Raw genomic sequence first — 14986 nt, 5'->3', positions numbered from 1 at the left:
CGGGCTGGAGGTCTGCATGCTTTAGGGCACTGCCTGCAGCAGAAAGGAGAGCATCCAGGTCTCAGACCTGGTCAGAAGCCCGGAAACCTGGGGGTGAAGTGCCCGTGCCAGCTCTCTTTGGCCCAGCTCAGCATTTCCGTTCAGCGAGTGTTTACTGAGCATCAGCTGTGTCCCCGTCAGTGGGGACACAAGACGGGCAGGATGCTGCTCCTGTCTTGGAATGCCTGGACAGCCAGAGGGTGAAGGGCACAGAAGCAAGAAGCAGGTCATTTTTCGGGGGGCGTGTAGGGGAGCCCTCGGCTTGTGAGCAGGCATTTCTAGAACCTACTCCAGAATCCCCGAGTCTTGCTCTAAGAATGGAATTGACCAAAGAAACGTGCAAGTAGTAGTGCTGTTCCTTAATTCCTGAATGGAAACGCTCTGGTGCTAGTTACCCAATCAGAAATGTACATCATGAGCAAAAACTGCCCCATTAAGAAAACAGTAACGCTGTCCGTCCTGGGTGGGCACTACAGCAGTCGTGTGAGATGGATTCCTCCACCAAGACGTCTCCAGGTTGCCAGTGCCGTGTTTAAAAGAGCCTTTTGACAAGAGGCTGACCTGCGGGAAAGGGGTAGGACTGGGGGTTCCCACAAGCACTGTTGTAGGAGCAGAAATGATCTGGAATGTACCAGAACCTGCGTGACTGTCCCAGGAGGGGTGCTGGGAGTCGGGAGACAGGTGAGAGGGGCAGAACCTTTTGCATGTACCCTTATTTGGAAAATTTGCTCTCACTTTCCACTTTATTTTCACGCATATATTTTGGTTAATTTTCACTCTTTTGTGTACACCTTTGTGCCTTTTGAATTTTGAGGGAATATAGTATCTATTCAAATACTATATAAATTTAATGTAAAATAAATAGCACATGGTTTTGCCATAACTTCCTTATGTCATTCTAGGGAAGTTATTTTCCCTCTATTTCATTTAATATAGGGTTTGTTGTTGTTTTATAGGGTTTGTTGTTGTTGTTAATCCTCACCTGAGGATATTTTTTCCATTGTTTTTTTTTTTAGAGAGAGTAGAAAGGAGGGAGGGAGAGAGAGAGAGAGAGAGAGAGAGAGAGAAACATCAATGTGAGAGAGACACATCGACTGGTTGCCTCTTCCTGCATGCATCCCTACTGGAGTTGGGGATTGAACCTGCAACCCAGGTACATGCCTTAGACTGGAAATCAAAGCCCTGAGCTGTTGGTGTGTGGGCTGGCACTCTAACCACTGAGCAGCACCAGCCAGGGCTAACATATGGTCCTTGATTGCCCCCTACTGTGAACCAGACACTGTGGTAGGCCCGGCAGTTGCGTCTCTGGGCCTCAGATTCTTCACCTGTAATGTGGGGAGACTAGAGGCCCTCTCCGGCAGCCTTCAGCTTGGGAAGGCATCAGACCCAACAGGAGGGCTCATTAAAACACAGACTGCTGGGCCCCACCCCCAGGTTTCTGATTCAGTGGGTCTGAGTAGGGCCCAAGAATAAGCATTTATAGCAAGTTCCCAGGTGCTGCTGATCCCGCTGGCCCAGGAACCACACTTGGGGGACCCACCTCTGACTTTCTAGGGTGCTGTGCGTGTAACTAAACCACCATTCGAGTTCTGAAAATACTGATGCATGAAGAACAGTTCTTGTAGCTCAGAACACAGAGTGATCCCCCTCGCCCAGCAGTTTGGGAACACTTCACGAAGCAGACACGCCAACAGGAGTCAAGGCATCGAGCTTCCATTGCACCCGCAGGGACAGGGAGGAGGGACACGAAGTCAGAGCGTGGTCAGAGTCTGGTGAGTCTCAATAAGTTATCCTTCCGGGAGGAGATGGCTTGGTACAAGGCTCCGACAAAGGTTACGTGGCAAGTGTAAGCCTGGCGGGGCACTGGGAATTCCCCAGGCCTGATGCCACAGGACAACCCTGCTGGACGTCATTTTACGGCTCCCATCATTTATCCCTGCCTTACAAATGCAGCCTGGTCATCGGTGTATTCCCGACCAGGACATGGTGCCCCAGCATGGACCCCTGCACCAGACTCCATGCCTTCGTGCATGCTGTTCCCTCTTTTGGCATACCCTTCCTGGTCCTCTCGCCTCTGTAAGCCCTATTTGTCCATCAGGACCAAGATGAAATCTAACCGGAATGAAATTCTCCATGGGAACGTACCATCCACTCAGCCTACACTGAGTGTCTTTTTCTTCTATTCATATCCATTCACTGGGACTCTTGATCATCTTATTTTTTTCATCCATCACCATGTAGCCCCTTCTTGGAGAGACTACAAAGTGCTCTGCTTGAGAACAGGATCCTAAACAATAATAGATAGGATCCCTGCTCCAATACAGAAAGATCCATTAATCAAATAATTGCACTGGTGGGAGCACAATTACACTGAGAAGAGTGGTCGAAAGGAAGATGGTTTTAAGAGAATATATAAGGCCCCTGATGCAGACCTGTGGGTGGGTAAGAGGGGTCAGGGTAGACTTTCTGAGAAAGTATAGTTTGAGCTGAGATCTGAAGGATGCCCAGGACTTGGGTAGGTGAAGGGGGTGGGGGGTGGGGGGGAGTAGGAAGAGGGAAAGCTCTTATAATTGGGGGAACCAGCTTGTGCAAAGTTCCTACCATGGGTGGCAGCCTGGCAGGTTCAAGGAACTGAGAGAAGACTGGAACAGCCAGGGGTGAGGGATGGGAAGTGTGTAAAGAAAGAAAGAGGGAGCCCAGCCAGAGTTGCTCAGTGGTTGAATGTCGACCTATGAACCAGGAGGTCACGGTTCCATTCCCGGTCGGGGCACATGCCAGAGCTGCAGGCTCGATCCCCAGTGGTGGGCGTGCAGGAGGCAGCTGATCAATGATTCTTTCTCAACATTGATGTTTGTATCTCTCTCTCTTCCTCTCCCTCTCTCTAAAATCAATGAAAACTTTAGAAAGAAAGAAAGAAAAGAAAGTCGGAAGAGGGATTCATTGTGAGGCTGGGGACCTTAATGATCTTGACCTCTGACCTGAGAGCTAGGCTGCCAGGATGGGTTTTAAGCAATGGCATGACGTGGTCAGAGTCAGGTTCTGAAAGTTCGTTCTGCTGCTGTCAGGAGACTGGACAGGCCGAGAGCAAGGAGACAGGTGGGAAGGCTGGGGAAATAGTCTGGAAGATGAACAGGAAGTCTTGGACGAGGGTGATCGTAGTGGAACCAGAGGAAAGGTGGATGGAGCTAAAAAAATACGGGGAGGGGAATTGATAGGTTGTGGTGGTCACATAAGGGCGAGGGAGGAGTCAAGGGTGAGACTGTGGACGAGTGTCCACTTTGGAGGAGATGATACTGAGTTTGCCTTTGAACCTGCACATGGTGATGGGGAGTAGGCAGCTAATCGGGACCTCGGCCCTCTGCGCTGGAGTGGTCATGGGGTGTCATGGGAATGTGTGGTGGGTGCCGATGTCAAGGGAGAGAGCGTGTGTGAGAAAGGAGGGGCGTCTCCTCAGACTGGGCCATCAGCCCCTGAAGGGCAGGGCACTTGGAGGAAGGACAGTCGCATCCCACTGGCGGCATGGGGGATGTTTCTCTCATTTCTCATCTCTCCCTGCTCACCCAGTTCAGGTCTTCACTACGTCGGACCTGGATGCAGCCAGAACCTGCCAACCCATGGCTTCTAGAATTTCAGTATGCACGCTAGCAACTCGCGGATCTTGATAAAATGCAGCTTCTGGTGAATAGCTCTGGGCTGAAGCTCCCGGTGAGACGGGGCCACACTGTGAGCAGCGAGGGGTGGGTCTCCCTGGTCCTGTAGACCCAGCCTCTGCTCGGAAGCCTTCAGTGGCCATTCCGGCTCACGCACACCTTCCCACTGCTTTCCTTCATCCACCCTTCATCCCGCCAAACCAAAGCCCTCCCTCTGAACTCGTCCGTCTCCTTTGTTGTTCAGAGGGTCAGGGGCCAGCTGAGGCCAGCCTGCAGTCGGAGTGGCGCTACTGCCGTGTCTTCGAAGTTCTGCCTAAAAGCCCCTACCAGAGGATTTTGTAAAACTCCATACCCCCTCACACATCTTTAAGCTTACATCGACATTTTTAATCAGACATTGGTAGAAGGTGCGATTCCCAGTATGTTACTAGGATAAGCACTGATATTTTTAAGTAAAACTATTACATCACTGTTTGCAATTTATCCAGTAGAATCTAAACACCCTAGCAATCTGATACCTACCATCACCCATTTTAAAAATGCATGAACACACTCTTTGTTAATAGTGCTCCTTTTCTCCTTGAAATTTTATTTCTGTTTCACTTCCCCCGTGGAATTTCATCCTAATGTAATATATGTAATATATTTTTATGCTTAAAATTCTTTCATTTGTTTTCCTATCATATTTCTCTGTAACAATTTTATATGAAGTTAAAAGTTTTTTAATTTCCTGAAATCATAAAGCTCTAAGTGTTAACATTTTCTTCTAGTTTGAGTTATTGTTACAATTATTAATAGTGTACAGTTGATCAAAACGGCACAAGTGTATTACTCATTTTGATAAATAATTCATAAGCATAAAAACTAAAATTATATTGAAAATGCATCTCTTAGTGAGATGGGGATGCTGGGTCATTTTTTAAAATAATTTTTTTATTCCACGAATATTTTCAATTTAGTTGTATTAAATGCAAACAGAAGTACATGGGACAGGTAATGCAGTGGGTTCCGAGGGCAGGAACATGTTTTAGAAGTGGTTGTTAGGGTCAGACTTGCAGAATGTGCAGCATTTGGCCAAGTAAGGAAAGAATGAAAGAACATTCCAGAGAGAGGGAGCAGATTGACAGAGCAAGGGCCTACGTCGGACAAGATGGTAAGAGAAGTAGATCACCGTGACACCAACTACATTTCTTTTAATAATTTTTTTATTGACATACAATATACATACCTGTGTGTGACCAGGTCGAAGTGTGCTGTTTGCATTATCACATGGTGAGCAAGCCCATGTAGTTATCACCCAGGTCCAGATACAGCATATTGCTGGTTCTGGGTTATTTCTTCAACTTGTTTACTTATCCAAAGAAGAATATTGTTTTGTGGCATGAGACGTGAGACAAGGATCAGCATCAATTGTCTTTCCATTCTTTATTTAAATGCACTGAAAACCCACATTCATATCAACCAGTAGCTAGAAATAAAACTTAGATAAAGCAGGGTCACTCAGTTCTTGATCTGCTTCTGAGCTATATGCCAAAAATCACATAGTGCTCACTGACAATTTCATTTTAATTACTTCTGTTCGGTCTTCCAAATAAAAAGAGGAACTGGAGACCACCCAGCATGGAAGAAAACACATGAACTCGCTTGGATCAGAGTTGCTTGCTTTCTCAAGTTTCTAAGTGTCTCCTTGTGTGGTGGCCAGGAGCTTCGTCCTGGGCAGTGAACTCAGCTGAGACGCGGGTGGGAGGGTAAGAGGTTTGCCCTTCTCTTGTAGAGGAGGAGGTAGAAGAGGACAACTCACGTTTCTGTCAGCCATCCGTTCTAGAAGAGTTTCTATGGAAGTTGAAGATCTGGAAATTGATTCTCTGAAAACCTGGAGGGCGCGCGTAGCTTATATTAAAGTCTTCGTTTACTCCCAGGGGTTTGCATACCCCAGTTTGAAGTTCACGAAAGAACCTGTAAGGACTCAAACCAGACTAGACCAGCCTCTTCACATTTCCTAGCTCGTGTTTCTAAGAGAGGGCATCTATTGGCCCAGGCTAGTTTCGGTGCCAGGCCTCATCACAGGCTTCTGGCCAGGTGACCAGCCCTGGCACAGACGTTTCCCTGAGCAGGGACCACCAGGAAGCAGGAGCTCTGTTGACCTCACAGGCTAACTAACAAGGGCAGTGCTCTTACAAGTACTGCCTCCAGCTCTGTTCGCTGGAGATGCGCTCTCCAGTCTGTGAGGTCCCACCCTGTGGTTTTTACCTTTGATTTACATGCGTCTCTTCCCTCCTTGTATCGTACTTACACATGGGCCCATCACCTTTTCTAACTGCAAGCTCCTCAAGAGCTGGCCCAGGTCTCAATCACTTCCTAGCATTGTGCCTTACACTGAGGGGGTGTCTAATAAGTATTTGTTGAGCAGATACATTGATTCATGAATGTCTTCAACTTCTTCGCATCTCCCACACGGCCTAGAATAAAGCTGGGCTTTCCATAGCAGGGTCCCAGAAGAATGGATGGTGAATTAATTAATCAGTGAGCAAAACAATGAATGGACAGATCAATAAACTAATGAGCCTTTGGGTAATGAATGGCTTCCAAGTGAGGGTCCAGACACGTAGGGTCGGTGGAAAGGGTGTGGTGTGTGTGACACTGTCTCTAATCGAGTCTCCCGTTTGTCTTTATTTCTGTAACTGGTCATGGCAGGTATGATTGCTCATTGTAAAACATCACGTACGTAAATCCTTTCCGCTCTTTGCCTCTGTCTTACAGGTGTGAGCGGCATCTCTTCACCACGGTGGTGTTTGGTCCGTACCGAAGCCCGGGTGGGGATGTAAAAGCCCCCACTCTGCACATGAGCGGTGCAGGTCAACAGGAACACCTGGCTCCAGCCACGGTCACAGACATGTCAGCCGTGGAGTAGTGTGGACGCTTTCTCGCACCTTCTCAGGGTTTCCGTCCTTCTGGGTTTGTTTCACTGACCTTCTTTTATGGTTTTGAGGCTGGACGTTCACCACCGAGGCCGGCACCATGGGGGATCAGCAGCTCTACAAGACCAACCACGTGGCCCACAGCAGTGAGAACCTTTTCTACCAACAGCCACCACTCGGCGTCCACGGCGGGCTGAACCACAACTATGGGAATACAGTCACGGGGGCCGGCATGGATGCCCCTCAGGCATCACCCATTTCCCCCCACTTCCCTCAAGATACTCGGGATGGTCTAGGCTTGCCTGTTGGCTCCAAAAACCTTGGCCAAGTGGAGACCTCGAGGCAGGGAGGGTGGGGTGGCCATCCAGGGCCTGGAAACCACGTCCAGCTCCGTGGCAACCTGACCAACTCAAACATGATGTGGGGGGCGCCAGCCCAGGCTGAGCCCTCCGAAGGCTACCAGTACACCTACTCCCAGGCCAGCGAGATCCGGACGCAGAAGCTCACCAGCGGTGTCCTGCACAAGCTAGACTCTTTCACCCAGGTGTTTGCCAACCAAAACCTGCGGATCCAGGTCAACAACATGGCCCAGGTGCTGCACACCCAGTCAGCAGTGATGGATGGAACCCCTGACAGTGCCCTCCGCCAGCTGCTGTCCCAGAAGCCCATGGAGCCCCCAGCGCCGTCTGTCCCTTCCCGCTACCAGCCGGTGCCCCAGCAGCCTCACCCAGGTTTCACTGGCGGGCTGTCCAAACCAGCTCTCCAGGTCGGGCAGCTCCCGAGCCAAGGGCACCTGTACTACGACTACCAGCAGCCACTGGCTCAGATGCCAGTGCAGGGAGGACAGCCGCTGCAGGGCCCACAGATGCTGTCCCAGCACATGCAACAGATGCAGCAGCACCAGTATTACCCGCAGCAGCAACAGCAGCAAGCTGGGCAGCAGCGTATGTCCATGCAAGAAATGCAGCCGCAGCAGCAGACTCGCCCGTCACAGCTCCAGCCACAGCCACAGCAGCAGCTGCAGCAGCGGCAGGGTTCCATGCAGATACCTCAGTATTATCAGTCCCCACCCATGATGCAGCACTTGCAAGAGCAGCAGCAGCAACAGATGCACCTGCAGCCCCCTTCCTATCACAGGGACTCCCACCAGTACACCCCGGAGCAGGCACACGCTGTGCAGCTGATTCAGTTGGGCTCCATGCCCCAGTACTACTACCAGGAGCCCCAGCAACCCTACAGCCACCCCCTCTACCAGCAGAGCCACCTGTCCCAGCATCAGCAGCGTGAGGACAGTCAGCCCAAGACTTACCCGGGCGAGAGGCAGGCCCAGGCCATGCTGAGCTCCCATGGGGACCTGGGGGCGTCTGATACAGGAATGGGAGACCCAGCCAGCTTGGACCTGAACCGGGTTAGCAGTGCCCTCCCGCATCGGCCGCTCTTGTCCCCCAGTGGGATCCACCTCAACAACGTGGGGCCTCAGCACCAGCAGCTGTCTCCCGGCGCCATGTGGCCGCAGGTATTCTCACCGTGGAAGTTTTTCCTGGCATCTCGGCGACAGGGCCAGCCAGGCCGAGTCTACACGATGCCCAGTCCTCTCTCCAACCCCTTCAACCCTTTTGTTCTTTATTCGTTCCACACACCTTATCCTACATGTGCCAGGCACTTCTATGTCAGGTGCTTGGAATACAGAATCAGGTTTGACTCCGTCCTTTGCCTATAAAAACCTTCTAATCTCACTAAGAAAATGGCCAAAACACCACATCAGGTCCTGAATGATGGACGTGATGACTAAGGCCTTGCGTCACGTGCCCGGGGACCACAGGGTGGGCGTGTCTGGCTCCCCTTGGATCTGTCATTGGGGCTGTCCTGTGAAATTGTCCCCCTTTTGGGAGGGAGATCACATTATGATAGCACTGCTCAAAGTATATTGCTCAGAACAGGCGTTCCATAGAGTGTTCACTGTTAAATGAATATTGCTGGGGCCAGGCGAGGGCTGGGTTGAGGTTTCTTAAAGTGAAACAGGGCTTCTCGGTGCCTTTAAAATGCTGATGTGCACTGTGACTCTCCCAAAGGGGTACTGCGTGTAGTTACAGAGATGAAACCTTAGCGGCCCACAGGATCCAGGCAGGTAAAGTGAAGGAGTGAAATGGCCTGGGATGATCAGCGGCAGCGGGGTGACTGCGGTGGCCTGGAGAGCATGTCCCCCCCCCCCCAATGGCATTCTCATTCAGGATTTTAACGAACAGTCTGGCCACACAGAACATGTCCGTAGGCCAGACCTAGCCTGTAGGCCACAGTTATTAAACCTTGCTTGTTTCCCAAATGCATTTGACCACAAAGCAGCCAGCTGTGGGCCGGGTATTGCTCATGGGCTGGCATAGTCCAAGTGCTATCCTCGTATGACAGTGCGGTCAGGGAAGGGGAGGACTGTGACCAAGACAGGTTAGGTGGAGAGAGGGCTCTGATGGAGATTGAAGGCCAGAGATGAACTCCCCTTGATTCTGTTTTGTTAGGGGCTCAGGCCCAGTCGTAACTGAGAGCCTTTGTGATAGAAGAATAAGATGACATGGTCAAGGCCGGGAGAGAATTTCAGCAGCAGGTCTCTGATGCTGTTTCACACAGCCCTCCATTCTGTCTCTCCCCGGGGTTGGGGCCTGGCTATGCACAGTCGGGAGTTGAGTCCTGCTGGGCTGTGGCTGGTGGCAGCTCCTAGAGTGGCCGTGGTTAGGGAGCAGTCCCGGGGAGGAAGTCTCAGGAGTGGAAGAGTGCGGGAGTGAGCAGCTGTGAGCACGGCCAGTGCCAGGCGGAGAGCAGGCAGTGCCAGGTGGAAAATGGACAGAGCCTGGGAAGTACGGCCCCGGGGTTCCCCTGCTCAAGGACTCCTCCCGTCAAAAACGCTTTTTTTCCCCTCTTCTTTCTTTCGGTGTCCTGCATGGCTCAACATTAGATGCACCTACCGGATGGCAGAGCCCAGCCAGGGTCCCCTGAGTCAAGGTAGGATGGATGTGAGGTGGCTCATTGGCATTTTGGGAGACTGGGGTTTTTTCCTGCATTGTCCCTCATGATTCATTTCCAAATTCAAAGTCAATTCCTCAAAGAAGTTTATAGGGATAGTAATAGCAGCTGTTGAGCACTGACAATGTGCTAGGCACTCTATATTATGTGTAATCAGGTAACCCAGCGACGGTGGGCGTGATTACCATGTGCCCAGATAGAGTGAGCACTCAACCACGGTTCGCTATTATTTTACAAACGTGAAAACTGAGGCTCAGAGTTTAAAGGTACACATCAAGTAAGCAGCAAAGCTTGTGTCCTGTCTGCTGTCCATTCTTCAGTCAGTATGTATTGAGCACCTACTGTGTGCCCGGCATGGAGCTAAGCTTTGAGAATGCCACCGTGAATACTTCAGACTTGTTTCCTCCCCTCGTGGGCATGGTAAATAATTAAAGGCGTAGCCAGAACCCAGTGAAGCACTAAAATGTGCAGGCTGGAAGCTGAACCCGAGGCTGCATCTCTAAGGGAAGGTTCTGGAAGAAGTGTGCCTAGCTGACCCTAGAAAGGCAATAATAAGCCACCGTAGGAGGAAAAAACTAGCACCTGAGGCCTGGGACGAAGAACATTTTGTTCAACGCTTGCATGACTTTGGACAAGCCCTTTCCCACTCCTGAGCCTGTTTTCCATCTGTAAATCGGGCTTAGCTCTCTTCAGAGTATTGGGGAGATACAGTTGGGGCCGCGGATATGGGAGCACTGAACGAATAAAATGGGTTTGTTGTCGGGTGTGAGGTCCTGGATAAATCCGTTCCCCTTCCTCACGTGCGTGTCCTCTCTGTCTGTCCCTCCCCTGGAGCAGCGGCCAACCGAAAGCAGTGTTTGTGGAACAGATGGATGCCAAGAACAAGCTGACGTGCTCCATCTGCCTGAAGGAGTTCAAGAGCCTGCCTGCCCTGAACGGCCACATGCGGTCCCACGGGGGCATGAGGGCCTCCCCCAGCCTCAAACAGGTTAGCCGGTGCCAGCCGCCTGCCCTTCCCAGGCCATGTGCTGCTTGCTTTGCTTTGCTGCCATCAGAGAGTGAGGTGAGCCCCGTGCGGGCACCTGGGGAGGAACAGTCCTTTCTTAACGGGAAGGCCTGACCTTAGACGCTGGGAGCCAGTCGGGTCCGGCAGCCCCCCCCCCTTCCACCGGCCTCGTGAATGAGGGCCAGAATCAGAAGTGCTGGAAACCCTCTTAGGGAACCCAGCCTCCCACCCCCTGGAGAAGACAGCCAAGAAACATGTAGGTGTGATATTATTTTCAACTTCTGCTTAAAGCAGCCAAGACCAAGGTCACGTGGGCCTTCCAGATGAGTAGTCGATGGCCAGCATGTGGCCACCAGGCTGTCAGCCAGCTTCTGTTCTCCCGTGCAATAGTGTTAGACTCTAGCGTCCAAAGAGCTTTAAATACCTTCAGGATTATCCAGGCAGGATACCCATGTCATGACCTGTCCAAGCAGTTTTAGAGTTAGATTAAAATTCAAAGAATTTCTCAGTTCTTTGAATACTGTTGAGGGATTAACTCCCTGTTCATCAAAGTGTTGCATTACCCGGGCCACTCCATCTCCTGACCATGCCAGATAAAAGCTTTGTCTTCCATTTAACAGATGAGTAAACTGAGGCCCATAGAATGTATTCAAAGGTCCTACACAAGAGGGTGTGTTGTTGGTTTTTTGCCTGATTACAAATCCATATCACTGTCTTTAAAAGCAGTGACAACCACCAAAAAATTTTAACATGTTTTAATATACAAGTGACACATGGTCAAGATATGTAAAATGTAAACAAAAGAGTGCATGGCCTTGTCTGCTGCCCACTGGCATCACTCGAGCCAGGCAGCGCAGTTAGCAGGAAGGAAGCTGCCCCGCAGCGGTTCTCCGTCCCCTGCATGATGTCCTGGACCCTGTCAGGAAAAGCTGAGTGATCCCCCCTGTGAGAGCTGCTCTCAGCCCAGGATCAAAGCCTTTATTGTCTGTGTAGGAGGAAGGAGAGAAGGCCCCGCCACCGCAGCCCCAGCCACTGCCGCCTCCACTGCCACCGCAGCTCCCTCCTGAGGCAGAAAGCCTCACGCCTATGGTCATGCCCGTGTCTGTCCCTGTCAAGCTTCTCGTGCCCAAGCCCAGCTCTCAGGGCTTCGCCAACAGCGTCGTTGCCGCCCCCTCCGCCAGAGACAAGCCAGCCAGCTCGATGTCGGACGACGAGATGCCCGTGCTCGTGAGGATGACCCTCTCTCCCCCACACTCACCCCCAGGGGCTGTCCCCTGCACGCCTGCTGTGAGTTGCTGCTCTGTCCCTCGTGCCTGGGGCGGGAACATCCCTTTGCTTTCTTGGAGATGGGGACAGATCTTCCAGGACCACAGGCCTGAGCTCAGAGAAGGGTTGGCCTCTCAGGGCTGAGCCCCCGAGGCCACCTTGAGAATCCCAGCCTTGCCCACACTGCCCACTACCCGGGAACTCCTGGTCTTCTACTGGCTGATGGTCTGGGTTAGATCCTAAGAGACTGAAGGTGTTCCCAGGTTGAATCAGATCTTAATTCAGCTCATAACCAGAGTTATTAAAATATGCAAATATTATCCCAGACAATAAAACGCTGTTGCCCAGGGTCCTGTCCACCCCCTTTTGGAGCTCTAGACCTCCCCAAATCCAGCAACCAGAGATATAACCCCTGGCACAGCAGGGCCGTCAGGCAGTAGCCCTGGCATCCATTCTGATGGGCAGCCTTACCAGATACTTAACATTTTCCATATCACACCTGCGTAATATACCTTTGGAGGAGCTAATTGCTTATGGTTCCCAAAGTAATTCCACTGACAGACACCCACCCCCAGCCTCAGGAAAGCAAAGAGATTTGTGTTTTTCACCCACTGTTAAGTTCTCATTCTCTTTCTCTAATTCCAAGTGCTTCATCCAGGCAGCTCAGCCTGGCTCTGGAGCAGAGATCTCGCTGTCTCTCAGTTTGTCTCCCCAGGGAGTCTGTAACTCCTGAGGTTGTCCCCTCCCCACAAGTGGTTTCTGGGTCCGATTTGTCCTTGGGAGAATTGATAGCTGCTGGGATTCCAGGAGGCATGAGGGTGGGGCTGACCAGATTAGTAGGGAGGGTAAGTAAGAGAACTAGAAAAATCCACAAAGAGCCTTTTTGGTTCTCTGTGTAATAGCAAAGCCTCAGAAGAGGGGACTGATAGAGAACTCGGGGGGTAAGGAGTCTCATCGCTGGCAGGACCTAAGGTCAGCCACAGGCAGGGCGATGCAATGACAGAGCCAAGCTCCCCCTTTGTCCAGGGAAGTTCCTGATTTGGTGGGAGAGGCGCTCTTTCTACCCTTGGAGAGCTCTCCGCCTGAAGCTGGAGACAGTGAGGTTCCTAGCCCCCCTGGGGTCAGAGCCCCAGGCAGCTCAGTTCCTAACAGCGAGGTAAAGACCAGGGCAGATGAGAAACGGGAAGCCGTGGGTGCAGGGGGACACACCTGGGAGGCCAGAGTGATCAGGGGCTGGGGAGAGAGACAGGGAGTTTGTAGGAGCTTGCTCAGATCATCATGAGGGAGAAGTGGGGAGATAAGCTGAAGTGGAAGCCTGTAGGTGATATTGAGGAAATGTGAGCAAGGTCCTGACATTTGCTATAAAGAAATGAAAATGCCCAGGGAGGATTGCTCCCCAGAGTTCTAGTCCCAGCTCTGCTCGTAGCCAGCTGGGATGCAGGTGGCTGCGACCCCTCTCAGAGCCTCCGGTTCTCTCCAGACCAGGGCTTGGCCTCACGGGAGAGCTTTTGCAATCTCTCAGTGTGTGGCCCCACCTCCAGAGCCTCAGTAGCCTGGTGGGGTGGAACACTGTCACTGCTTCCTCTCAAGTGACATCCAGGCCGGACACTATGGGTGGCTTCCCCGGCCCAGGTCTCACAGCCTTGCCTGGAGGAGAACAGAACCAAAGGCTCAGCAGCGGAGCCCCAAAGGGACCTCTGGCCCTGGGATCAGAGGTCTGGACTCTGGTGCAGGACTGAAGTCATGTGAGCTCTGCACGTGCTCAGATGACCTCATTCGTTACCCAGGAACAGGGTGTAAAATTTCAGGATTGCTCCCCAACGGGTTTCCTCTCCTCGTTCTACTCAGCCCCCCTGTCACTGCCTCAGCCTGAGGCCGAGAAGAGCCCGCTGGTGCGGAGAGGAGGCAGCCTGAGGCCCTCTGACCTCAGGAGAGCCCCTTGGGGATGAGCTGGGAGCCTTGGGGCTCTCTGCTCCTCCTCCTCTCCCCGCCCTCCTGCTTCCCTAGACTGCCCCCCAGAGGCGGGGAGGGCCCCAGAGGACAGACTGAAGCTGAGGGAGAAACAGGAGGGCGCCCCCTGAGCGGGGCAGGCAGCCACAGGGGCCTAGAGAGCAAGGAGCCCAGGACTGGGGACTTGGGCGGGTCACATGGCCTGGAGGCAGTTGGTCACATGACCATGGCCAGCCCTTCCCATCAGCCCCTGCTGCCTTCTACTCAGGCACCAGCCTGGGCTGAGGAATTGCCAGGGGCTGCAGCTGGGGCAGGCACTGGCCTGCAGGACCGGGGAGGGTACCTCAAACTGCCCCCAGCCTTCCTGCAGGTACCTCCACCGCCCCTCCCAACCTCACCTCTGCCCACCCAGCCGCACCCAGCCCTGGGTTCTCCTGGGCTGATGCTGGCACACCACCCAAGCCTGTCTGTCCAGCTTTGGCATGCCCTGCTTACCTATGGACGTGCATGTGTTGACTTATTACTATACATGTGCCCGTGTGCAGGCCTTCCAACGGGCTGGGCTCCGCGGCCGCGATGGGAACTCGCCTGCTGACAGGAAGCCGAGCGGGAGAGGGCATCCCAGATGCGCCTCGGCGCGGGGGCAGCAGTGGGGGGCGGAGGCGGGGTGGGGGGGAGCTTTTAGGGGAGCCCATGAAGAAGGGCCTTCAAGAGCACCCATGATTCCTCAGCACCCAGGGTACCTGGGACGGGGAGCCCAGGGTGGGTGGCCGGCCCTGGGAGCCGGGCGAGGCCCAGCTGCCCTCGTAGCTGATCCTGCCCCCTCCCCCGAGCGTGTTCTCTGCCCCCCAAGCCTGCCCTCAGGGAGCCTTGGGGACTTCAAGGGCCACTCGCTGGATTCCACACCGCAGATGGGAATGCGGGATAAGCCATAAAGAATGCGAACTGATTCCTTCTTGCCCAACCACTGCTCCGACCAGCCCCCGCCCGCTCCAGACGTTCGGGATTTCCTCCAAACCCAAGGCTGCTCCTCCTCGAGCCGCCGGAGCTCGCCTCGTCCGACCATGGACGGGGCTGCTGGGTGCAGCCCGAGGACCCTGGGGTCAGGCCGTGGCAGGGGGTCCCCGGCTGCATAGAGGTTG

At 52.9% G+C, this 14986-nt stretch overlaps 1 protein-coding gene across 1 annotated transcript in view; it reads left to right on the top strand.

Moving 5' to 3' along the window:
• TRERF1 (transcriptional regulating factor 1) overlaps window positions 1-14986 on the top strand; it is a 213099-nt gene that overhangs the window by 169702 nt on the left and 28411 nt on the right. Inside the window, exons 5-9 of the mRNA XM_006776439.2 lie at window positions 6450-8123; window positions 9555-9601; window positions 10460-10610; window positions 11622-11915; window positions 14113-14214. Of these exons, the coding sequence (XP_006776502.1) occupies window positions 6708-8123; window positions 9555-9601; window positions 10460-10610; window positions 11622-11915; window positions 14113-14214 (2010 nt within the window). The 5' untranslated portion in view covers window positions 6450-6707. The remainder of the gene's footprint in view (window positions 1-6449; window positions 8124-9554; window positions 9602-10459; window positions 10611-11621; window positions 11916-14112; window positions 14215-14986) is intronic.

Source organism: Myotis davidii, unplaced genomic scaffold, assembly GCF_000327345.1.
Source record: "Myotis davidii unplaced genomic scaffold, ASM32734v1 scaffold167, whole genome shotgun sequence".
Taxonomy (NCBI): domain Eukaryota; kingdom Metazoa; phylum Chordata; class Mammalia; order Chiroptera; family Vespertilionidae; genus Myotis; species Myotis davidii.
This window is presented reverse-complemented; position numbering and strand designations above follow the sequence as displayed.